Raw genomic sequence first — 27086 nt, forward strand, 5'->3', positions numbered from 1 at the left:
CATCTGTCCCCTGTCTCCTGGTGAACATTGGATCGGAAGATGCACGTGAACGATATGTTACAAAATATGTTACAGTATGTCTGCCCACCGGCCTGCTTTGAATCCCAAGGGACATTTTCATCTTCGCTCACTCTGAGGTGATCAACCAAATTATGAAATATGATATTCCTGCTGAGCAGCTCAGGCCAGAGGAAGGGCAGAGAGCTGTCCAGGACATCATGACCCTGCCTTCCTATCATATATCACTAACCCTACCTGCTCCTAAACCCCTCCAGGACATCATGTTCATAAGACCAGCGGTACCAAACCTCCCCTGAACCAGTTAACTCTGAACAGTATACTTGGATGATGTTGGAGTCATGATGATGATATTGCATATATAAGTCAACCACGACCAACGGCAGACCTTCCTGACAGATCATAGACCAGTAGATACCTTAATACCTGATGTCCAAGAAGAGGTCCTAGATCAACCACATGGGATCAGATCCGTCAGGGCTATTGATCGTTGAGTGGCTCCCTTCTTGGGTGAGTCAGGTCAGAGGGTTTGGTTCCTGAGCAGCTCTTCTTGGTAGTCCACAACGAGTCCAGAGTTCAGATCAGAGGGTTTAGTTCCTGAGCAGGCCTGAGGAAAGCGAGGACCAGTCTTTGAAGGAATTGAACCGGCGTGCTTGCTGCATGTGTGCAGATGGATGGTTGATCTTCAGCTCTATGTTGCTCAAAGGACCAGATTAGAACAGGTAAATTAGGGTTGACCTTTGACCTACCGAGCTGAGGTTTGAAGACCATCATGACATCATCACAGGGTCCAGTCTGCTAATATGGCTTTGTATTCTGTATTGTACTTTATATTATGTATATGGAACTGTATTCACTGTCTGTTTAACACACCCACTGTATTCACTGTCTTTTAACCACACCCACTGTATTCACTGTCTTTTAACCACACCCACTGTATTCACTGTCTGTTAAACACCCACTGTATTCACTGTCTGTTGAACACCCACTGTATTCACTGTCTGTTAACACACCCACTGTATTCACTGTCTTTTAACCACACCCAATGTATTCACTGTCTGTTAACACACCCACTGTATTCACTGTCTTTGAACCACACCCACTGTATTTACTGTCTGTTAACCACACCCGTTGTATTCACTGTCTTTTAACCACACCCACTGTATTCACTGTCTGTTAACACACACTGTATTCACTGTCTGTTGAACACCAACTGTATTCACTGTCTTTTAACCACACCCACTGTATTCACTGTCTTTGAACCACACCCACTGTATTCACTGTCTGTTAACACACTCACTGTATTCACTGTCTGTTAACACACCCGCTGTATTCACTGTCTGTTGAACACCCACTGTATTCACTGTCTGTTAACACACACTGTATTCACTGTCTGTTAACACACACTGTATTCACTGTCTGTTAACACACCCACTGTATTCACTGTCTTTTAACCACACCCACTGTATTCTCTGTCTTTGAACCACACCCACTGTATTCACTGTCTGTTAACACACCCGCTGTATTCACTGTCTGTTGAACACCCACTGTATTCACTGTCTGTTAACACACACTGTATACACTGTCTGTTAACACACACTGTATTCACTGTCTGTTAACACACACTGTATTCACTGTCTGTTAAACACCCACTGTATTCACTGTCTGTTAAACACCCACTGTATTTACTGTCTGTTGAACATCCACTGTATTCACTGTCTGTTAACACACCCACTGTATTCACTGTCTGTTAAACACCCTCTGCAGGTACAGGAGAAGGAAGTCGCTGGTCACCTCCTCCTCTGCAGGTACAGGAGGTGACCAGCGACTGTTCCTCCCCCACAGGTACAGGAGGTGACCAGCGACTGTTCCTCCCCCACAGGTACAGGAGGAGGTGACCTCACCTGGGGCCTTCTCTTTTCAGGGTCACACTGGGTTCAGAGGTCATGGGTTGTGTGTGTGCTTGTGTGTGTGTGTGTGTGTGTGTGTGTGTGTGTGTGTGTGTGTGTGGAGATAAAGCTGTATTTCCCAGAGTTCATAGCTTGCGCTAGAGGGGGGCTCATGCGGGTGGGAGGCTATAAGGAGGAGATCTTGACGGCGTCCTGCAGGTAGGCGGTGGCCCGTGTGTTGCGCAGGATGCCCGGGATGGCGGGGGAGGAGGGCGGGCTCTCGTCCGGCGTGTTGGAGGGGGGGGTGGGGATGCTGATGATGGCCGCCGTGAAGTCTCGATCACTGCAGTTCAACTTGATGTCCACTGCCCGGGCGTTCAGACTGGAGCGGCTGGGAGAGAGAGAGAGATGAACACTGTCTCTCTTTAAATCCAGCATCCATCCCACCATCATCCATTCATCATCTGTCATCCATCCATCCCTCCATCATCCATTCATCATCTGTCATCCATCCATCCCTCTATCATTCATCATCTATCATCCATTCATCATCTATCACCCATCCATCATCCATCCCTCCATCATCCATTCATCATCTATCATCCATCCATCCCTCTATCATCCATCCCTCCATCATCCATTTATCATCTGGCCATCATCCATCATTCATCCCTCCATCATAAATCTATCATCTGTCCATCATCCATCCCTCCATCATCCACTCATCATCTATCAAGCATCCATCCCGCCATCATCCATCCCGCCATCAACCATCCATCATCCCTCCATCATTCATCCCCTCTATCTGTTGACCTTACGTTTGTAGCGGTAGGTTGGTTGACTTGACAGGAAGTGTGTCCAGTTCCTGGCCACTCCCCCGGCTGACCGACACAGTGGAGTTAGCCAATCGCATGGCAGCTCTGCGCCTGGCTCTGCGGGGGCAGCAGCCGTTGTTCAGCGCCCCCTGCTGGCTGGACAGGGAGGTGCTTCGGCTGGTGCGGTAGCCCACTGACTCCGTCAGACACATCTCACTGTACGCCATCTCATCCGTGAACTCGTGGTTCTGAGGGCCAGAGGTCACCCGTGTGCTTAGTGAACCGTATACTGTGTGTTAAGTGTGTGTATAGTGTGTTTAGGGTGTGTATATTGTGTATAGTGTGTATACTGTATACTGTGTGTTAAGTGTGTGTATAGTGTGTTTAGGGTGTGTATATTGTGTATAGTGTGTATACTGTATACTGTCTGTTAAGTGTGTGTATAGTGTGCATCCTGTATAGTGTGTTTAGGGTGTGTATATTGTGTATAGTGTGTATACTGTATACTGTTTGTTTAGTGTGCGTAAAGTGTTTGTTTAGTGTGTATACTGCATCCTGTGTGCTTAGTGTGTGTATAGTGTGTGACGGGTAAAGTTTGTGTTTAGTGTGTGTATATTGTGTGTATGTTTGTAAAGTGTGTATTGCGTATAGTGTGTGTTTAGCGTGTGTCTGATCTATAATGTGTATAGTGAGTGTTTAGTGTGTAGTTTGTGTAGTCTGTAGTTTTTGCATAGTGTGTGTATGGTGTGAATGCAGAGTGTGTAGTGTGTATAGTGTTTGTTCGGTGTGTTTTTTTGTGTGTGTGTGTGTGTGTGTATAGGGTGTCGTGTGAGTATAGTTTTTGTATAGTTGTAGTGTGTAGTGTGTGTATAGTGTCTGTATATTGTGTGTATAATGTGTGTATAGTGTGTAGTGTGTGTATAGTTTTTGTGTAGTGTGTGTGTGAATAGTGTATATAGTGTGTAGTGTGTGTATAGTTTTAGTGTGTGTAGTGTTTGTGTAGTGTGTGTGTTTAGTGTGTGCAGTGTGTTTGTGTGTATAGTGTGTAGTGTGTGTATAGTGTGTGTGTGTGTTAAGTGTGTGTATAGTGTGTGTGTGTAGTGTGTGTGTTAAGTGTGTGTATAGTGTGTAGTGTAGTGTGTAATGTAGTGTGTGTGTAGTGTGTGCATAGTGTGTGTTCAGTGTATAGTGTGTGTATAGTGTGTGTGTGTGTGTGTTTGTGTCTAGCATGTAGTGTGTACTGTGTGTATCGTGTGTGTCTAGCGTTTAGCATGTAATGTGTGTATAGTGTAGGTTTAGTGTGTAGTGTTTGTTTGGCTTGTGTTTAGTGTGTATTGTGTGTATAGTGTGTGTGTATAGTGTGTGTTTAGTGTGTAGTGTTTAGTGTGTATATCTTACAGTGGTCTTCTCCAGACAGTGCAGCAGGTGGTGGTGTGTAGTGTGTAGTGTTTAGTGTGTAGTGTCTAGTGTGTAGTGTGTAGTGTGTATATCTTACAGTGGTCTTCTCCAGACAGTGCAGCAGGTGGTGGTGTGTAGTGTGTAGTGTGTAGTGTGTATATCTTACAGTGGTCTTCTCCAGACAGTGCAGCAGGTGGTGGTGTGTAGTGTGTAGTGTGTAGTGTGTAGTGTGTAGTGTGTATATCTTACAGTGGTCTTCTCCAGACAGTGCAGCAGGTGGTGGTGTGTAGTGTGTAGTGTGTAGTGTGTAGTGTGTATATCTTACAGTGGTCTTCTCCAGACAATGCAGCAGGTGGTGGTGTGTAGTGTGTAGTGTGTAGTGTGTAGTGTGTAGTGTGTATATCTTACAGTGGTCTTCTCCAGACAGTGCAGCAGGTGGTGGTGTGTAGTGTTTAGTGTTTAGTGTGTAGTGTGTAGTGTGTAGTGTGTATATCTTACAGTGGTCTTCTCCAGACAGTGCAGCAGGTGGTGGTGTTGGTTTTCGAAGGCTGATCTGTTCTTCAGACACAGAGCGCTGCTGTTGCTGTCTGGATCCTATACACACACACACATAGGGAAGTGATCACATGAATATATACACACACACACACACACACACACACATAGGGAAGTGATCACATGAATATATATACACACACACACACACAAAAACATAGGGAAGTGATCACATGAATATATACACATACACACACACATATGGAAGTGATCACATGAATATATACACACACACATACAGACGTGACTACATGAATATACACACACATATGTAATTACATGAATATATAAAAACACACATAGACATGATCACATGAATATATACACACAAATATAAAGAATGATTACATGAAAATACACACACGCACACAGAGACCTGATTACATATATATAGACACACACATATATAGAGACGGGAGTACATGCATACATACACATACACACATAGACACGTGATAACACGAATATACACACATATATAGAGAAATATATCCATGTATATATATACATACACACATATAGACATGTATATGTATGTATATATATATATATACACACACACATACAGACATATATATGTATAAACATATACATATACTTATATAGAGACTTATATATGTATATCTGTATATACACACACATAGAGATGTGTATACATGTATATACACATACACACGCATAGCAACGTTTATACATGTACATATGTATCCCGAGGTTGATGGTTCTTTAAAGCTTCTAGCTGTGTGTTGGGCCCTACCGATGGAAGCGGTGGACCTTGTCCGGTGCCCTTGTACTCTCTCTCTCTTCCTACCCGTCGGTTCTTCAGTGACCTGTCTCTACGAGTAAATCCTACTCCACAAGAAGACCTCTTGTTCCTGCAGCAGCTGATTGGAGGCTCTGATGCTAGGCTAACTCTAGCGTAATGGAATGCTAATATAACATGGATGTCAGCCTCAGGAGAGCGGAACAGAGGAGGAAGGTGTTGAACACAAGATCCATTGGAATCGAAGCTTGAGGAGGCAACTGACTCAGGGACAAGGATGTCAAGTCATTACATTAGAAAACCATTACTCTGCTGCATTCAGCCACTCTGGGCCTCAGGGAACACCCTCTAACCACACCCTAACCATATCTCTCTCTCCTCCATGCTCTCTCTCTCCTCCATGGTTTAATCATCCACCACTCCTCCTCTCTCCTCCTCCTCCTCCTCCTCCCCTCTTGGTCCATCATGCTCCTCTTTATAATTCATCTCTGAATCCATTCAGCCCTGGTCTTGTGTTCAGGGCGGATGGAGGGATTAAGGATGTAACAATATCTGTTTCTATCTGTGTGTTTCCTCTCTCCCATCCCCATAGGCAGCATGAAGTCATTTCCAGATAAAGATTTAAATCCACGCTAGACTTGATCCTGCAGCCTGAGGGCTACGTTCTTCAGGATTCAGACTTCAGAAACATCTAGAAGAACCATCTAGCTGTTGTTTGAGGAGAGTAGAACCATCTAGCTGTTCTATGAGAACAGTAGAACCATCTAGCTGCTCTATGAGAACAGTAGAACCATCTTGCTGTTCTATAAAAACAGTAGAACCATCTAGCTGCTCTATGAGAACAGTAGAACCATCTAGCTGTTCTATGAGAACAATAGAACCATCTAGCTGTTCTATGAGTCACTACACAGTATTGAAACAATAGTACTACAATAGTAATACAGGATAAAAACATGTAGTATTTTCTGAAATTACTACAACTGTATAGCCTACTCTTACCATTATATGCAATACAAATACTAGCACACAAAACAATGCAGTTTACCTATGTAAAGGCGGTAAAGAGAGATAAAACTGTTGGATTTACATGGCTTCATCTATAAGTGATGTTTTAATGACCCCCTCCCTCCTAATCTGCCCATCACCACGGTAACCACGGTTACTAACTATCCCAGAATACCAACACCCGGGGCAGCCATCTACGTAGTCTTGGCAACAAACTAGTCTTTATCATGTAATGAGTTCTAGGAAACAAATGTCGGATTGCTCACGATACAGAAATACATCTGTTGTTGGCTTCTATATGTGGATAGACATTTCTGATTGGATATATCATATCCAGTTTATGTGCCTTTTTGCATTGAAATGCTTGGATTGTTTTTAGATATAATTCATCATATATTTCTGTATTTGCTTTTGTAACTCTTCAATTGATAGGACAGCTGACCCAGCCTTTCTAAATTTCCATCTCATCCTGATATGGGCTCTCACCTGTAGAAGCTCACCTAGCTACTCTATCCATCAGCAAACTTATCCTGACAGGGTGCTTAGTTATACATGCCGTTTGGTCTAGCCGGTATGCTCTTGAACAGCTCCAGTATAACAGCTCTGTCCGAGCAACCTTTTAGTTTCAGGCTCATCTGCAGGATTGAAAAGCTGTGTGTTCACTAGAGCTTAAGAGGGCCGTGTTTCCAGGGAGAGCTCTCTGCTCTAAACCCCCTTTAACACCACAACCAGAAGACCTCAAAGGCTGCAGCGCCACTGTTACAGTGTTGAAGGAGAGCGGTGGTACACCTGTATTAATGTGGCCACACATGTACAGAGAGGTACGTCTGGACTCACCCCCAGCCCCCCGTCCTCTTTGAACTGCAGGAAGGCATTGGCCGTTCCTTTCTTGGCCATCCGGATCCTAGCCATGCGCACTTTCTGCGAGACACACACGCACACACACACAAGCACACTAGTCAGTCAATACTAGTACTCTATACAGTACTACACAGTATATAAAACATTTATATCAACAGTGGTTGGTGTGTGTGTGTGTGTGTGTGTGTGTGTGTGTGTACGTGTGTGTGTGTGTGTGTGTGTGTGTGTGTGTGTGCGTGTGTGTGTGTGTACCTGCTGGGCCCTCATCTTGTCTGCCCTCTGGTTCTGGTGGTAAATGCGGCTGAAGTTGGACACGATGACGGGGACGGGCAAAGCGATCACCAGGACTCCGCTCAGAGAGCAGATGGAGCCGAAGATCTTCCCAGCGATGGTGTTGGGAACCATGTCACCATAGCTGCCGGGAACAGACACCCAAACACACATGATCATCACTTCCTGTGACTGAGAAACATCACTTCCTATCACATAACCATGGAGACTATTTTCTGTTCATCTGATCAATACATTGGCTGCTTGCAACTAGAAAATTGCACATTTTGTGGAATAAAAAAATCGAAATGTTAAATACAGAAAACCTTTACGTCCACAAATAATGGTATACTAATGTAAAACACCTAATACATTGTTTTATTGCCAAGGTTCTGACTAAGATCCGTCCCAATAGAATGATAATGTGTGTAATCACGGTGTTGGAACTGAAAGCAGGGGTTCAGTTCCACTGAGGCCGTTCTGAACACAGCCACTCCCCTGCCCATCTACACCCATTGAAGTGGAACTAAAACCTGCCTATTTATTATTTAAAATACAGACAATCTAACTGCATCATCGATCACGCTATCATAAACACACACACACACACACACACACACACACACACACAAAGATGGCGTGGGATATAGGTGGTTCAGGCAGTACAAGGGATGAGTATCGTGGGTTTAGCTGGCTGCAGTGATATCATCACAATATATCACAACACAACATACATTCACAACAACATCCTAGATGACCAAGAATATAACTCTTCTATGTTTAGCTTCTGGTGGTTAAACCACTCGCATCCTCTCCAACAGATCTCATATCTGTCTCCCTGCTCCGCCTACACAGCTCAATGAGTTTGCTGCAAGAATATTGGTTTTACTGGCCAGCCCCAGTGTACATTTTCGATCACCCCTCCATCATTCTGTCTTCTCTCTATTACCCCTCCATCATTCTGTGTCTTTTCTCTGTCATCCCTCCATCATTCTGTCTCTCCTCGATCACCTCTCCATCATTAGTAGTAGCAGTGTATGGGCCCTATCTTGCATCCGGCGCAATTGACTTAATCACTGGCGCATGTGTCGTTGCTAGTTTGCAACTGGCGCAGAGCGTTCTTTTCCCTCCTGTTCCACGCGTCGGTAAATCAGGGAATGGTCTTGCGCCCCAAGGGGCGGTTCGGCGAAAGGAGGAGGCGTTTTCTGGCGCAAATGTTCCCTGCTGCTATTTTGCAGTTTCAGAAACCACTTGCGCCACAAACCAGGAAATACCTGGTTTAAAGTCAGTGGCGCGTTGTTCAGATGCTATTTTAAGGGCGCATGCATAATGTTGCTTGTGCACCTCACGCATACACTTTGCTTCTCTCATCTACCTAGCCACACATTCTTGGTAAATTATTTGGGAAAGAACAGCTGATACAGCGGTAATAAGTTGTACTTTTAAATCAATGCATCTGCAAACACCGTACAGCAAACACATATTTTCTTGACACAGACATCGTGTACAAGCCCATAACTTTTAGGATTGATCAGTATTTGATCGTGAGAAAACATTGTTTCACAGCAAGTGAGTGTTAAAAAGAATGAATGAATGCGGGCGCGCGTGTGTGTATGTGTAAAATAATTAATGAATGCGGGCGCGCGTGTGTGTATGTGTAAAATAATTAATGAATGCGGGCGCGCGTGTGTGCGTCCATCTGTTTAAACACATGCAAACTAAACACGTAACGCATAATACAGACCATGGCAATGTATATTAACGGGGGGACACATGCATATTAGGATAAGGAACGATAATGCATGCAATACTGATAAGAAACAATGTTTATAATGTATTGCGTATATCATTAAATAGAACCACAGTTACCGCATATCATATGTTATATCATATAAGTTTTCTTTACCGAAATTTATTTGAGGACTCAGTATTTCTGAAGTTGTGGAAGAAAACCTTATTCCATGTGTGAATTAGGCCGTATTATTTGGCCATAAACTGAGCCATTTGAAGTTTGAAATTCATGTGCATCTGTCTCATCGGAGACTGCAGACGCGCTGTCAAAATATCAACTCATCAGATGCTAATGCGCTCATGGCTCTTAAAGGGGATGGGAGCTGGCACTCTCATTAGTTTATTGCATGTTAAGCCCAAACCACACCTACGGGTAATTAGGCTACTTCCGACCAACCCTTTTAGATTTGCGCCGGTCGCAAGAGTCATTGTTTGTGCCGGTAGACTAGCGACATCGCCATAGAACCGCTCACAAAGCTACTTGCGCTTGGCACTTCTCACTTGCGTTTCAGACCGTTAAAATAAGGCCCTATATGTGCGTCCAGCTACATGAGGACTAGCAGCTACATGAAGACTAGCAGCTACATGAGGACTAGCAGCTACATGAAGACTAGCAGCTACAGGAGGGCTAGCGGCTACATGAGGACTATCAGCTACATGAGGACTAGCAGCTACAGGAGGGCTAGCAGCTACATGAGGACTAGCAGTTACAGGAGGACTAGCAGCTACAGGAGGGCTAGCAGCTACATGAGGCCTAGCAGCTACATGAGGCCTAGCAGCTACATGAGGACTAGCAGCTACATGAGGACTAGCAGCTACATGAGAACTAGCAGCTACATGAAGACTAGCAGCTACAGGAGGGCTAGCAGCTACATGAGGCCTAGCAGCTACATGAGGACTAGCAGCTACATGAGGACTAGCAGCTACATGAGAACTAGCAGCTACATGAAGACTAGCAGCTACAGGAGGACTATCAGATACATGAGGCCTAGCAGCTACAGGAGGGCTAGCAGCTACATGAGGACTAGCAGCTACATGAGGACTAGCAGCTACAGGAGGACTAGCAGCTACAGGAGGGCTAGCAGCTACATGAGGCCTAGCAGCTACATGAGGCCTAGCAGCTACATGAGGACTAGCAGCTACATGAGGACTAGCAGCTACATGAGAACTAGCAGCTACATGAAGACTAGCAGATACAGGAGGGCTAGCAGCTACATGAGGCCTAGCAGCTACATGAGGACTATCAGATACATGAGGCCTAGCAGCTACATGAAGACTAGCAGCTACAGGAGGGCTAGCAGCTACATGAGGCCTAGCAGCTACATGAGGACTATCAGATACATGAGGCCTAGCAGCTACAGGAGGGCTAGCAGCTACATGAGGCCTAGCAGCTACATGAGGACTATCAGATACATGAGGCCTAGCAGCTACAGGAGGGCTAGCAGCTACATGAGGCCTAGCAGCTAAAGGAGGGCTAGCAGCTACATGAGGACTAGCAGCTACATGAGGACTAGCAGCTACATGAGGACTAGCAGCTACATGAGGACTAGCAGCTACATGAGAACTATCAGATACATGAGGGCCCTGAGACCTCATGACTACCCTGTCCTCTGGACTGCCCTGACCTCTAGACTGCCCTGACCTCTAGACTTCCCTGACCTCTAGACTACCCTGACCTCTAGACTTCCCTGACCTCTAGACTACCCTGACCTCTAGAATACCCTGACCTCTAGACTTCCCTGACCTCTAGACTACCCTGACCTCTAGACTTCCCTGACCTCTAGACTTCCCTGACCCAGCACCAGGACTATGGTGATTCTAGAGGTGTTGGAGGGCCAGCAGGGGGTGCTCCTTCCTCTGAACGTGAGTGTGTAAATAATAAACGGCAGCACTAGTCGTTTTGTAGCTGGTCTGTCTGGATGGCTGTCCTGACCTGAAACACACACATGCTCCTCCTCCTCCTCCTCTGCTTTCCTCTCTTCTCCTCTACTTTTACATCCTCCCTCTCTCCTCTCCTCCTGCCCCCCTCTCTCCTCCACTCATCCCCCGTACCCTACTCTCCTCCCTGTCTCCTCCTCTCTGATTTCTCCTCTCATTCACTCTGTCTCCTCTCTGATTTCTCCTCTCATTCACTGTCTTCTCCTCTCTGATTTCTCCTCTCATTCACTCTGTCTCCTCTCTGATTTCTCCTCTCATTCACTGTCTTCTCCTCTCTGATTTCACCTCTCATTCACTCTGTCTCCTCTCTGATTTCTCCTCTCATTCACTCTGTCTCTTCTCTGATTCACTCTCTGAGCAGTTCAGATCATCTAATCATAAGATAAGATAAGATAAGAAATCAAAAGAGACGGAAGGAGAGAGGAGAGGGGAGAAGAGGAGAGAGGAGCAAGGAGAGATAGGAGAGGATTTGAGAGAGGAGATAGGAGGGAGCTGAGGCGGGAGGAGAGGAAAGAGGAGAAAGGAAAGAAGAGAGGAGGAAATGATATGATGTATGAGGGAGTAGAAGGAGGAAAGATATTGAGATGAGGAGAAGGACAGGGAGAGAAGAGCCGGAGAGGAGGAGGACACAGAGGTCAGAGTGTAATGAAGAGGAAAAGAGGAGATGGAGGATGAGAGAAGGAGTAGAGAGGTCAGCTCTAAAAATAAACCTCCTTCCCAAAAGCTTTTCTCTCACACACCCCTCACGTATCTTAATATACAAGATATATACAATTGATACACGGCATTATAACTCTTGTACTCTTATATAAAATACAACTATTATCAAATAAATAATATGAGTAGCTATGATAGTAGTGAACAATATCTAATGTTACAAGTAATGAGCTCCATGAATATCGAATAATGAATAAAATGAGAGAAATAGAGAGAGAGAATAAGGGATGATAAAGTGTTCAGGTGAAGTCTGTTCTTTAAGCCGATGCCAACCTCCCTCACATCACCAATGTCTCCATATTGTTGTCACAGTAACCATTTTCTGACAGCCTCTCTGACTGAGGAAGAGAGCGAAGTTAGAGACGAGAGGATGGAGGCATCTAGGGTCTGAGCTCCTTATGCCTGATCTGAGCGGATAGGAGTCCATTAGGGCTGAGTCAGCCAATCCAGAGGCCAGACTGATCTTATCGGTTGCCTCCTGCAGGCCAGCTAACCAATCACAACTTAATTGAACCACAGACAGCCAATCATAATTAGTTTAGGCTGGAGGGCGGGAAGGACAATTTAACAGTATGGGAGCGAGAGGGCAAGAGGGAAGTGGAGATAGAGAGAGAGAGGGAGAAAGAGAGAGGGAGAGAAAGAAGGAGAGAGAGCCTAGGCCTCTCTCTCTCTCTCTCCCTCTATGCCTCTCTATCTCTCCCTCTATGCATCTCTTTCTCTCCCTCTATGCATCTCTATCTCTCCCTCTATGCCTCTCTTTCTCTCTCCCTCTTCATCTCTACCTCTCTCTACCTCCTCTCCCTAGTCCCCCTGTCTTATTCTAATATTTTATTGATAGAGTGATTATAAAAGTTGCAAGAAGAGGGATGGTAGTTTCATGTTCACTCTTCCTCCGTCTCATCCCTTGTTCCATAAACCCGGATCCCTTACTCTGCCTGTCTCTTCTTTCTCTTGCGCTCCATCTGTCTCTCTCTCAGGCAGATAGACAGACAAACAAACAGGCAGACTGAGAGACAGACAGACAGACAGTAGTGTAGTCTATTTTTGGAGAGGAAAGGTTATTTTAAGATGCTATCTGGTGGGACTTCTGCCTGACGGGATGTCAGAGTCTGGAAAACAACAAAACCTTCTGCTCTAAGACACTTTCACTGAAGTTCACTGTTATTATACCTTTAACAACTACATACCTTTAGGTTCGCTAATACTGTACCTTTAACTACTACATACCTTTAGGTTCGCTTATACTCGGGGTGCAAGCTGGTGATAGCCTAAAAAGTTGACCAAATTCTTTTGCCAGCAAGAAAATGAGCAATGCACATGCCGAGACCACTTCCTATGAATCATGCAATGTTTTTCAAAAAACATATCGGTTTATGTGACACATGAAAGCCTGTCAGTGATGATCAGACCTACTATTTGAAGCAGTCCTATCAATAAGAAAAACAAAAATAGGTGACGTACAATAACCAACCCCGAATCTCCAGTCCACCCACCAAAGCACATTACTTGTGCTTTTTTGCCTTTGCCTGTACTAGTGCTTTTTTTCCTCTTTTGAGCAGCTATGTGCCTCACTCTGGCTTTCCTGTTCTCCTACACAGCACTCTTCCTGCTTTACTATATTTAAAATATGTACATTAGAAATTATTTATATTTTAAGAGCAGCAAGAGCAATGTTCAGGACAGCAAATTAATTATATAACTATAGAAACGCCATAATATCCCACTGATAACGATCAAAATGTTCAATTGAATAATTAATACTCCTGATGTCAATGCTAGAAAGAACTTTGATCATAACAATTAGCAGTAACACTAACCAGCCCGACAGGCAACACGGCACGGGTCTAGACAGACAGAGACACACACTCCGTCAAGCATTCATGCACACACACAGCCACACACCCAGTGAACCGAAATGACACCACAGGGTTGGGGCTTTGGACCCCCATGCTGGAGAAGCACTCACACACACAGCCTTCTGCTGTGTCCACAATAGAATAAATCATATCATATCCGAACAGTATAATAGAATACATTAGAATACAATGTACCGGTAATATCATCAAGTATAATATAATATGTATCATATATACCCTCACTGGTATCATATGTCATATAAACTATCATAATATATCCTCTAACAGATTATGAGATCCACTATTTAAAGAGGCTGAGAGCCACAAGCAGATACCTGACCCATCACTAGACCACCTGACCCGTGTCTAGACCACCTGACCCGTGTCTAGACCACCTGACCCGTCACTAGACCACCTGACCCGTGTCTAGACCACCTGACCCGTCACTAGACCACCTGACCCGTTTCTAGACCACCTGACCCATCACTAGACCACCTGACCCGTCACTAGACCACCTGACCTGTGTCTAGACCACCTGACCCATCACTAGACCACCTGACCCGTGTCTAGACCACCTGACCTGTGCCTAGACCACCTGACCCGTCACTAGACCACCTGACCCATCACTAGACCACCTGACCCGTGTCTAGACCACCTGACCTGTGCCTAGACCACCTGACCCGTCACTAGACCACCTGACCTGTGTCTAGACCACCTGATCCATCACTAGACCACCTGACCCGTCACTAGACCACCTGACCCGTCACTAGACCACCTGACCTGTGTCTAGACCCCCTGACCCGTCACCAGACCACCTGACCTGTGTCTAGACCACCTGACCCATCACTAGACCACCTGACCCGTCACTAGACCACCTGACCCGTCACTAGACCACCTGACCTGTGTCTAGACCACCTGACCCACCACTAGACCACCTGACCCGTCACTAGACCACCTGACATGTGTCTAGACCACCTGACCAGTCACTAGACCAACTGATCGTGTCTAGACCACCTGAACCATCACTAGAACACCTGACCCATCACTAGAACACCTGACCCATGACTAGACCACCTGACTCATGACTAGACCCATCACCTCCTCCTCCTCCATCTCCTCCACGTCCCTCTCTATCCTCCACTCCTCCTCCTCCTCCTCCTCCATGTCCCTCTCTATCCTCCACTCCTCCTCCTCCTCCTCCATGTCCCTCATTATCCACCACTCCTCCTCCTCCTCCTCTTCCTCCTCCATGTCCCTCTCTATCCTCCACTCCTCCTCCTCTTCCTCCTCCATGTCCCTCTCTATCCTCCACTCCTCCTCCTCTTCCTCCTCCATGTCCCTCTTTATCCACCACTCTATCTCTTCTCAGTGCTCCTGCAGAATCTTAAATACCGCCTATTAAAACATTAAGCGAGTGCAGCAGTGTGAGGAACAGCTCTCTGGCTGTGCACTGCTTATAAATAATGCCCGGGCTAAAGTGCTCCCCTGCAGAGCACTGGGTCCCGCAGTCAGACCACAGCTCTTTCCTCAGTCCGGCCTCAGCAGCCACAGTCCTGGCTTCCATATGAGCCCTGACCTAACCACGGCTCTAGTCCACATAGACCCTGCCCTAGTCCACATAGAGCGAACCCTAGTCAACATAGAGCCAGCCTAGTCCACATGGAGCCAGCCCTAGTCCACATAGAGCCAGCCTAGTCCACATAGAGCCAGCCCTAGTCCACATAGAGCCAGCCTAGTCCACATAGAGCCAGCCCTAGTCCACATAGAGCCAGCCTAGTCCACATAGAGCCAGCCCTAGTCCACATAGAGCCAGCCTAGTCAACATAGAGCCAGCCTAGTCCACATAGAGCCAGCCTTAGTCCACATAGAGCCAGCCTAGTCCACATAGAGCCAGCCCTAGTCCACATAGAGCCAGCCTAGTCCACATAGAGCCAGCCCTAGTCCACATAGAGCCAGCCTAGTCCACATAGAGCCAGCCCTAGTCCACATAGAGCCAGCCTAGTCCATATAGAGAGAGCCTTAGTCCACATAGAGCCAGCCCTAGTCCACATAGAGAGAGCCTTAGTCCACATAGAGCCAGCCCTAGTCCACGAGTCTTTGTCTATGGACCTACTGCTCCTCAGAGAGAACAGTGGGAGGAGATGTGAGAAGGTAAGAGGAGGTGTGAGGGGGTGCGAGGGGGTGTGAGGAGTTGTGAGGAGGTGTCTATATCTAGGCAGACTTGCAGGCGCGCCAGAGACACACAATACCATGGAAGAAGATATTTAGAGGACGGAAAGGAGAGGAGATAAACAAGAGGGGTAGGGGGAGAGAGATGAGCAGAGGAGAGGAGAGGGGGAAAGGGGGTGAGAGGAGGGCGATGGGGTCGGAGGGGAGAGATGTGGGTGGAGGGGAGAGAAGGGGGCGAAGGGGAGAGAAGGGAGGAGAGAGGGATAGGGGGTGAGAGGACAGCGAGGTGGTGGAGGGGAGAGAAGGGAGGAGAGAGGGATAGGGGGTGAGAGATAAGAGATGGGGGTGGAGAAGCAAGAAGGGAGGAGTGAGGGATAGGGGGTGAGAGGAGAGAGATGGGGGTTGAGGGGAGAGAAGGGAGGAGTGAGTTATAGGGGGTGAGAGGAGAGAGATGGGGGTTGAGGGGAGAGATGTAGGGTGATGGAGGTTGTGCAGCAGAGAATCCATTTAGAAAGCTTCCTCTTTTGAAAAGCTCTAATGGAAGAGGTGACTGGGACAGCCCTCCTATATACAGACAGTGACTCACCCAGAGGGAGGCCGAGAGGGGGGGAGGAGGAGGGGAGGAGGAGGAGAACAGGGGGGGGATTAAAGAGGAAGTAGAAAATGAGGGAGGATGAGAAGGAACTGAGGAGAAGAGTGTTCATTACGATGAACCATAAATTAACATTAGTTAATGCAGTAAGGTTAGGTTAGGGTTAGTTGGTTAGGGTTAAAGGTTGTATCAGCGATGCTAGGCCGAAACATATATGATCACATTCATCTGATCTTTCCTCGCGATCCGCTAGCTGCCCGCCCCATAAGCAGGCCGTCAAAAAAATGTGCCTCTATAGGCAGCCAATGCTCCGAGATTGTACACAAAAACAAATGGTACTACCAACCACTCAAAACCAAAAATAAATAGTATTCCAAACAATCACCGACAAGGGGTGGGTGTTGTGGGGTTTTGCGCTGCGTTCATGATAGTTTTTACTGGATGCACGAGACACGGAAGGAAGGGGCGAGCTGGCTCTGTTTTTTTGGGATCTCGTTTCAAACACCAACAGAAGTGACGTCACCCAACATCTCTGATACAACCTTTAACCCTAACCCTGATACATAAATATTAACATCAATACCTTGGTTAACATGAACAGCATTAGTAAACACGAACACCATTAGAAAATGATTATTGAACATTAGTTAACTAAGTTTAGCTTATTACTGCAAATTAAAGGTTTACTAGTGTACGCTTTTTGTAAGGTGTTACTAAGTAAGTGTTTATGATCATATTCATTGTGCGTTCGCACTCACTTACACAGACACACACACACACACACTCACACACACACACTCACAAACACACGAATACACCAGTTGAAATGTTACAATGATATCTTATATGAAACAGTGTTACCATAAAGCCTCCATATCCAATCAAAGGATTGGTTCAGGTTGAAGTGTGAAGCCTCGTTTGGCCAGCCTTGTATCACAGAGAGAACAAACATCTGTTCCAGAAAATCCCTCAACGCGGGGGAACATGGAAGTCACAACATTACAAACTCCTTGCATCATCACCATTGTCATGGCAACAACATCACCAGATCACCCGTGATCAGTAGAAATAACAGAACAACAGAACAGGAGTTAAACTGGGCCCGCTCCAGTGTTGCTATGGGGACAACATGTTATCCCCCCCCCCCCCCCCCCCCCCCCCCCCCCACACACACACAGTGACTCACCCCAGCGTGGTCATGGTGACGATGGTGTACCAGAAGGATGCAGGGATGGATGTGAAGCTGGAGCCCTTGGTTCCCTTCTCGGCGTAGAACATGACGGTGGCGAAGATGATGATGGCCATGGTGAGGGAGAAGAGCAGGAAGCCCAGCTCGGAGGCGCAGCTCTTCAGAGTGTAGCCCAGGATCCTCAGGCCCTGCGAGTGGCGGGAGAACTTGAAGATGCGGAAGACCCTGAAGACGCGCAACGTGACGAAGGCGCCGCTCACATCCTCGTTCTCTGGCATCACCAGGCCGATGTAGTAGGGCATGATGGCCACCACGTCGATCACCGACATGACCGAGCGGGCGAACTTACAGCGGCAGGGCGCGGCGAACAGACGCATGAGGTACTCGAAGGTGAAGATGAGGACGCAGGCCGTGTCCATGCAGAAGAAGGCCAGGGAGTACTTCTCTCCGCAGGGCAGCTCCTTCACGGTGCCCTTGAGCGGCCGGCAGGGCACCGTCTCCACCACATTGGCGATGACCGACACGGCGATGAAGAAGCCGGTGACGTAGTAGAACACCAGGGCCATGGTGGAGGTGTGCGGGTTCTCGAAGGCCCTCCACAGACGCTCTCTGGACGTAGCGCTGTCGGGCAGCGGCGTGTCCGTAGCCTCGCCCGCCTCCGTGTCCTCCGCCAGCCGCTCCTGGTTCTCCTTCTTCCTGTCACGGTATTCCTCCATGAGGAGAGGACAGGAGCAGGGAGGAGCACAGAGAGGAGCACAGAGAGGAGAGAGGAGCACAGAGAGGAGAGAGGAGCACAGAGAGGAGAGAGGACCACAGAGAGGAGAGAGGAGAGGAGCACAGAGAGGAGAGAGGAGCACAGAAGGGAGAGAGGAGCACAGAGAGGAGAGAGGAGCACAGAGAGGAGAGAGGAGCACAGAGAGGAGCACAGAGAGGAGAGAGGAGTACAGAGAGGAGAGGAGCACAGAGAGGAGAGAGGAGCACAGAGAGGAGCACAGAGAGGAGAGAGGAGCACAGAGAGGAGAGAGGAGAGGAGAGAGGAGAGGAGTACAGAGAGGAGAGAGGAGAGGAGCACAGAGAGGAGAGAGGAGAGGAGCACAGAGAGGAGAGAGGAGTACAGAGAGGAGAGAGGAGAGGAGCACAGAGAGGAGCACAGAGAGGAGAGAGGAGCACAGAGAGGAGAGGAGCAGAAAACAAAACTTATTTATGCGTTTAAAGAGGCTTCAAACCAACTGTAAAATGATGGACGGATGATACAGGAGATACAATGATAGAGGCATGAGAGAGGACACACAGAATGATGGAGGGTGATAGAGGAGAGACAGAATGATGGAGGATGGTAGAGGAGAGACAGAATGATGGAGGGTGACAGAGAGACAGGATGACGGGAGGGTGTTAGTGTGAGCAGCGTACCTCCATGCAGCAGTCTCCGATGATCTCAGGGACTATCCCATAGAAGGCCAGCTCCTCGTCGAAGGCCTGCACACACTCGTGGCGTGGGTAGTGCAGCTTACCGGTGCGGTAGAAGTTGAGGATGTGTCGGAACATCTCTGGGTCTCGGTCGAAGAAGTACTCCTGGGTGTCCTCGTTGAAGAAGAACTCCTTCTCCGAGGAGCCCAGCAGGGTGTCTGGGTAGCGGTCCAGAGTGTTCTTCCATGTCTACAACGGCAGAACACAGCAGAGACACACAGTCCTACAGTGTTCTATCAAGAGCAGAGCGTTAACCTAAGCAGAGAGGAAGTGGCGCACAGTCTGCCAGTACTTGGCGGTACCTGGAACCTCTGGCCGCTGACATTGACGAACAGGATCTCGTCTGAGCGGGAGGACTTGTCCACAGGGGGCCTGGGCATGGTCTTTCTGGCCAGCGGCAGCCAGCCCACGGCCGCCGCCCGGGCAAAGGGCAGCCACGTCGCCACGCCGGCCGCCATCTTAGATCAGACGTGGGGCCTGGCGGACTGGAGAGCTAGGGCTGGCCGAGAGGCGTCTTCTGGTAGAGGGACCTCTCCAGCAGCTCTTTACTGCTGAACCTCAAGTGCTGCGCTGCTCCAGGGACCACAGGGGGTGGACCTCATGGTGAAGGAGAGCGCTGTCGGTCTGTCTGTCTGTCTGTCTGTCTGTCTGTCTGCTAGAGTGTTAGGAGACCTTCTGTGGACCTCATGTAGTGTAGAAGATCTAATGTCCCTATCATCTCAGCTCAGTAGACTAACCAGCTTTAATCCAAGGAGACCAACTCCAACCACCAACTAACTAGAGCAAACTATAATCAACTAGGACAACTAACTAATGCAGTAACTAAAGGTCTAACTACGAAGTGACTAACTATAACTACTCATACTACCTTAGATTTCTAAGGTAGTAATCTGAGCAGGTTCCACCTGGTAGATAGACCTGCTATGTAACCCTGGTTTCCCTAGCGACCCTGGTGTGCATCGTACACATGTCATCATACATGGCATCACATGTACAAGAACCATGGATGATCTGTCCAATCACGGACGACCAGGAGAACACACATCGTCTTCCTCACGGATCTCAAATGTAAAATGTGAATTCTCTCACTCTTTCTGGAGGCTATGGATGTCTCTCTCTCGTTTTCTCTATATGAATCTCTCTTTCCCTCTCACTCTCTCTTTCTATTGAGGCAAACCCGTCAGCTTTCTGAAATCGTATATAAACGGGATGATGGTCCATGAAGTTGGAAGATAGACATAAGGACCCTACTGCCCGTCACTCTCTCCCTCTATCTGTAGACTGTGATGTCTCTCTCTCTCCCTCTATCTCTCTCTCTCTATGTAGACTACAGATGTCTCTCTCCCTCTATCTCTCTCTCTCTGTAGACTATGGATGTCTCTTTTTCGCTCCCTCTGCCTGCTATTTTGCTGCTTCTAGGTCGTCTTGTTCTGTTTTTAATGTCTCTCTCTCTCTACTCCAAGCCTCTCTCCCTCCACCATGGTCCTTGGTCTTCTCGCTCTCTTCTGCTCCTGGCTGTGCACGCTCGCCCAGGGCCGTCTCCGCTTGATTTGTGATGAGGAGAAGATCCTACTCCATGACCATGTATAGACCTGTCAACACACACACAGACACACACACAGTCACACACATAAGAACACATAGAGACACGCATGCGCACACACAGAAACACACACATAGATACCCACACAGGCACACAGATACACACAGATATATACACACACAAATGCACACAGATATAGACAAACAAACACAAGCAGATACACACACACACATGAAAATTTAGGCACACACCAACACACATACTCGCAGACGTACACACAGTTACATATACGCACACAGATACACACACAAACACGGGTACACAAACACACATGGGTACAAAAACACAAAAACACACAAATAAACAAAAGCACGCACCCAAACACACATAAAACAAGTTAAAAACGGTTTGAGGGTAGAGGAGAGAGGATAAGGAGAGGAGGATACAGGAGAGGAGGCAAGATGATGAGGAACGTAAAGAAAGGAAGAGAAAGAGAGAGAGAGAGAGAGGGGAGGTGTGCTACTTCCATAAATGTGTCAGACACAAAGAGGGATGAGAAATAATAGCACGCATACACATATTCAGAAAGAGAGAGAGAGAGAGAGAGAGAGAGAGAGAGAGAGAGAGAGAGAGAGAGAGAGAGAGAGAGAGAGAGGGAGAGAGAGAGAGGTAGTGTTCTGGGAGTATCTCTGAGGTGTTAAAGTAGAAAGATTAAATGAAGACAGAGTGATTGCAGCTCGGTCTTCAGAGCTACAGTTTCAGTAACATAGCAACATGTCTTGTATGTCCACATCCCAAAATAGGTCCATCAGAATAAAATGTATGCATGACCAGTCTGGGGCTTAAACAGGTAGTTGTGTCCCAGTACCACCAGTCTGGGGCTGATACAGGTAGTTCTGTCACAGTATGACCAGTCTTGGGCTGAAACAGGTAGTTCTGTCCCAGTATGACCAGTCTGGGGCTGATACAGGTAGTTGTGTCCCAGTGTGACCAGTCTGGGCGGATACAGGTAGTTGTGTCCCAGTATGACCAGTCTGGGGCGGATACAGGTAGTTGCAGAATGCTGTAAGTGCTCCAAGAGTGGTTCATTCTAATGCCTTCCATTAAAGCATTAGGCTGCTGGCTCCTGCTTCCTCACATCCCATCATTACCAAAGTAGATTTCCATGGACATGCTGTTTCTCCACAGCAGAACACACCTTTCTCCCTTCTTATCAATGAAAGGACCTGCGGAGACCCCACAACTACCTCACAGAGGGGTAAAATCTGAGAGGGGGCTCAACTTCAGGGAGGGGTTTAAGCCAAAAAGAGAGGCTCATGTCTGCCAAACACATGGTGTAATTTCAATATGTTTAAACTTGAAGCCAAACCATACTCCAATATTATTACAGTTGCTTAGCGACGAAAAGATGAAATGAAGAAGAAGACTACTGGATAAATAACATTGTTTTTATGAGCAAATGAACAGTGTCTCTCTGTCATTTCCCTGGTTGCAACGACGATGCTAGAGTGAAGTGGAATGACCCGTTTCTACGTCTCTTGGCGTCTTGATTTAATAAAGTAAAGCTAACATAATTTTCTCCATCAGTGAAAAGCTTTTGGTTTCATATAGTATTACAGACAGAGCTAGCACTAGCATTCGTATATAGCATTACACACAGAACTAGCAGTAGCATTCATAGATAGTATTACACACAGAGCTAGCACTAGCATTTATATATAGTATTAAACACAAAGCTAGCACTAGCATTCATATATAGTATTACACAGAGCTAGCAGTAGCATTCATATATAGTATTACACACAAAGCTAGCACTAGCATTCATATATAGTATTACACACAGAGCTAGCAGTAGCATTCATATATAGTATTACACACAAAGATAGCACTAGCATTCATATATAGCATGACACACAGAGCTAGCATTAGCATTTATGTATAGTATTACACAGAGAGCTAGCACTAGCATTCGTATATAGTGTTACATACAGAAACCAATATAGACTAGAAGAGACACTAGGAGAGAGAGAAGACAGCCAAGGAGGGACCAAGCAGAGAGACCAAAATAGACCAGGAGAGAGAGGACAGAAACAAGGGGACACCAGGAGGACCAGGAGGGAGACGAGGAGAGATACAAAGAGAGAACAGGATAGAGGGACCACGATGAAGACTAGGAGACCAGGATAGATCAGGATAAATAAGGAGGGAGAGACCAGTAGAGAGAACAAGAGATATACCAGGAGGGACCAGTAGACAGAGACTAGGAGAGATTAGGAGAGATCAATAGACAGAGAGGAGCAGCGAGAGCAAAATATACCAGAACACCAGGAAGGAGAGCAGAAAAGACCAGGAGAGACCAGGAGATCAGATCTCACAAGTATTCATTCAAAGACCATCATATAATTAATAACAGTATGAACAGACAGACAGAGAGATCAATATAAAGATGGATAGATAGATAATTTAAAATGTTGAAATGGTTCTAATGAATGACTTTGAATGACACACAATACTGCATACATAATGTCCCACCCACACACACCATTCAAAACATGTGTTCATCACTGAACCCAAACCCACACACACATCACAGAATAAAATATAGGAAAATAAGATGATCTAGCCTATAAGACGAGGATGCATGAATGGGAATGTGCATGCATGCATATATGTGTGTGTGTGTGTGTGTGTGTGTGTGTGTGTGTGTGTGTGTGTGTGTGGGGGGGGGGGGGGGGGGGGGGGGGGTGTGTGTGTGTGTGTGTGTGTGTCTCTGTTTGTGTGTGTGTGTGTCTGTGAGTGAGTGTGTGTGTGTCTGTGTGTGTGCACGTGTGTTTGCGTGAGTGTGTTTGTGTGTGTGTGTGTGTGATATGAGGATGACGTAATATAATGAATAACTAATGAATGTTTGGCATTAACTGTTTTCAGGATTTAAACGTTAAACACAATCAGACTGCTGTCTCTACAACCTATCAGGGTTAGCTCTTAAAGTTAATGTATGCATTCACTTACACACACACATACACACACACACACGCACACATATACAGACACACAAACACACACATACACACACACACACACACACACACGCACACACAACATATAGCTCATCTACCAACTCAGCACACACACCCACACACAAACACCCACAAACACAAACACAACATGTAGCTCAACTAAACACACAAAACATGTTACTCAACTACAACTAGACACACACACACATGTAGCTCAACTACAACTGAACACAGACAACATGTAGCTCAACTACAACTGAACACACACACGCAACATGCAGCTCAACTACAACTTAACGCACATAAAATATGTAGCTCAAATAAACACACACAACATGTAGCTCAACTACAACTGAACACCCACAACATGTAGCTCAACTACAACTAAACTGCTTTGTGTTCTCCTCTTACAACTTAAAAGTTTGAACTGTTCTCTGTCCTGGAACCACTCGCTATAGCACCCCAGGAACACAAAAAATATTACAATGGTCCTACTGGGTGATACTGGGTCCTACTGGGTGCTACTAGGTTCTACTGGATGCTACTGGATTCTCCTGACCTCTACGGGGTCCTGTGGGATCCTACGGGGTCCTACTAGGTTCCCCTGGGTCCCCTGGGCTCTATTAGTCCTTCTAGGTCCTCCTGGGTTGTTCGACTACTATGGGGTCCCATTGGATCCTATTTGGTCGGACTCTGACTGGGTCCTGGTGGGTCTCACTGGGTCCTGGTGGGTCTCACTAGGTCCTGGTGGGTCTCACAGGGTCCTGGTGGGTCTCACTGGGTCCTAGTGTGTCTCACCAGGTCCTGGTGGGTCTGACTGGGTCCTAGCGGGTCTGACTGGGTCCTAGTGGGTCTGCAGAGTGACCTACCTGCTGTGGGACGGGAGAGGAGGGGTGGCTCCAGGCAAGATGGAAGAGGATGAAGAAGAGGAAGAGGAACGGCCAGCTGCCTTCGTCCTGTTCTGAAGAATCTCTTTACTGAAGACTCTGTTCCTACCCTCTCTCTCCACACATCCCTCACTCTCTCTCTCTCTACACATCCCTCCCTCTCTCTCTCTCCCTCTAGACCTCCCTCTCTCTCTCTCCCTCCATAGCCCTCCCTCTCTCTCTCTGTCCCTCTCTCTAGCCCTCCCCCTCTCGCTCTCTCTCCCTCTCTTTACACCTCCCTCTCTTTTTCTCTCTACACCTCCCTCTCTTTCCATGTCTTTCCAGCACTCCCACTCTCTCTAGTAGGACTGGCTCCACCTTTTCCCATTCGCTTGCTCGACCTTCCCCACCTGCTTTCTCTCTCTGTCTCTTATGTGATGCTTTCGCCACTTCCCCTCTATCTCTCTCTCGCTGTCTTTCTTTCTCTCTATCCATCTCTCTCTCTCTATCGCTGTCTCTCTCTCTATATGTCTGTCTATGTCTCTATCTAGCTCTCTCTCTCTGTCTCTCTCTCTATTTGTCTCTCTCTTTCTATGTCTCTCTCTTTATCTGTCTCTCTCTATATAGCTCTCTCATATATATATATATATATATATATATTTCTCTCTATTATTTCCATGTTCATCTCTGCTTTATCCTCTCTACACATACACCTCCCCACCCACCAACAAACACACACACACACCACACACACACACACACACACACCGTACACCAACACAAACACACAGACCGACACATTGTACGTACAGACACACACACACACACACACCGTGGACACCAGAGCTGCATGTTTAACATTTAAAGAGCAGAACTTAAACGGCCAGGTAAGATGTATAAGTCAGACTGGTTGACACACACTCTCTTTCTCATGCACTGTTCACAAACACACACACACACACGTGTGTAAAGCCACTGTGTTCCCAGTGTAAATAATTCAGTGAAGAAACACAACTGTCAGTCCCTTATCCTATAGCCATGCTGACACACACACACCCTCAGTTTATACACAGACACACACAAACAGACATAAGCACACACACACACACGCACTCACACACACTCACAGTTTGCTTAGGAGAGAGGGATGTCAGAGATGGAGAGAGGGGAGATAGGTGGAAAGAGGAGCAATAGCAATAGAAAGAGATGCAGAGAGAAAGTGAGAGAGAGGAGGAGGAGAGAGAGAAGGACCAACGGAGAGAGAGAGGAGAGAGAGAAGAGAGTGGAGGAGAAAGTGGAGGAGAGGTGAGGAGAAAGTGGAGGAGAGACAAAGAGAGGGAGAGGAGAGTGAAATAGAGAGAGAAGAGAGGAGAGAAAGAGTGATGGAGAGGTTCAGAAGCTTTTTGTGGACGTATTGATCGTAAGAAGAGACATTCCAAGGGCTGAAGGAGTGGTTGTGTGTGTTGCCTGTGTGTGTGTGTGTGTGGTTGTCTGTGTTGCTTGTGTCTGTTGCCTGTGTGTGTGTGTGTGTGTCTGTTGCCTGTGTGTGTGTGTGTGTTGCCTGTGTGTGGTTGTCTGTGTTGCTTGTGTCTGTTGCCTGTGTGTGTGTGTGTGTGTGTGTGTGTGTGTGTGTGTGTGTGTGTGTGTGCGTGTGTTGCATGTGTGTGTCTATATATAGACAGCAGTGCTGAGTGGACCAGTGCTTCCCAGACAAACAGGAAACCCAGAGTGTCCTTGGGAAAGTGTCCTGTGTAACGTTGAACACCTGGTGAGGGGGGTCAAAGATGTCATGACGTTAGACCAAGGTCCTGTCTAACGTGGTCACCTGGTGAGGGGGCTGCTGGGGCCTGGAGGTCACATGATGTCAGGATGTTGAATATACTGCCTATTAAAAAGTGATGATGTGCTGTGGCAGTGTTTCCGTGTCAGGTCAGGCTCAAGTTCATGGCTAATCAACTCAGGTTAGTCGCTGCTCCGAACTTTGACCTTGACTTATTGGCGGGGAACATTCCTTGGCGCCAGAGCCTCTACATTAGTCCTCCTCCTCCTTTGGTACACTTACAGACAGACGGATGAGGATCAGATAGAAGACCCAATTCCACCGTGAGGCCCTTTTGAATATGTTGAAAAGACAACCATTGACATGAGTTAATATCCCAGTGTGTTGACTATGTTGTGTCTGTGTGCACCAGTAGAAGAGACAGTCCTCCCTCTCAGCCTCCAGATTAAAGGAGGAGCCCCCTCCACAGGGGTGAAAGGAACCCTGAGCCTCTTGGCAGACTGCACCCGTTTACTAGGATCTGAAAGAGAACAGCAAACAAGGTAGGAAGGAACTAACCAGACGCAAACACACACAGAAACAGACAG

The 27086-nt window shown here is 46.9% G+C and overlaps 1 protein-coding gene across 1 annotated transcript; it reads right to left on the minus strand.

Annotated features, from left to right (window-relative positions):
* Window positions 1-2093: 2093 nt before the first annotated feature.
* Window positions 2094-19751, minus strand: kcnd1 (potassium voltage-gated channel, Shal-related subfamily, member 1; the record flags this gene model as incomplete). Its single annotated transcript, XM_079742139.1, has 8 exons — window positions 2094-2298; window positions 2726-2970; window positions 4619-4714; window positions 7281-7364; window positions 7557-7719; window positions 17824-18536; window positions 19237-19482; window positions 19596-19751. 8 exons carry the CDS (start codon window positions 19749-19751, stop codon window positions 2094-2096), a joined length of 1908 nt encoding a protein of 635 aa, XP_079598265.1.
* Window positions 19752-27086: the final 7335 nt, after the last annotated feature.

The sequence above is a fragment of the Pollachius pollachius genome, assembly GCF_949987615.1.
Source record: "Pollachius pollachius genome assembly, chromosome: 8".
In the NCBI taxonomy this organism is placed as follows: Eukaryota; Metazoa; Chordata; class Actinopteri; order Gadiformes; family Gadidae; genus Pollachius; species Pollachius pollachius.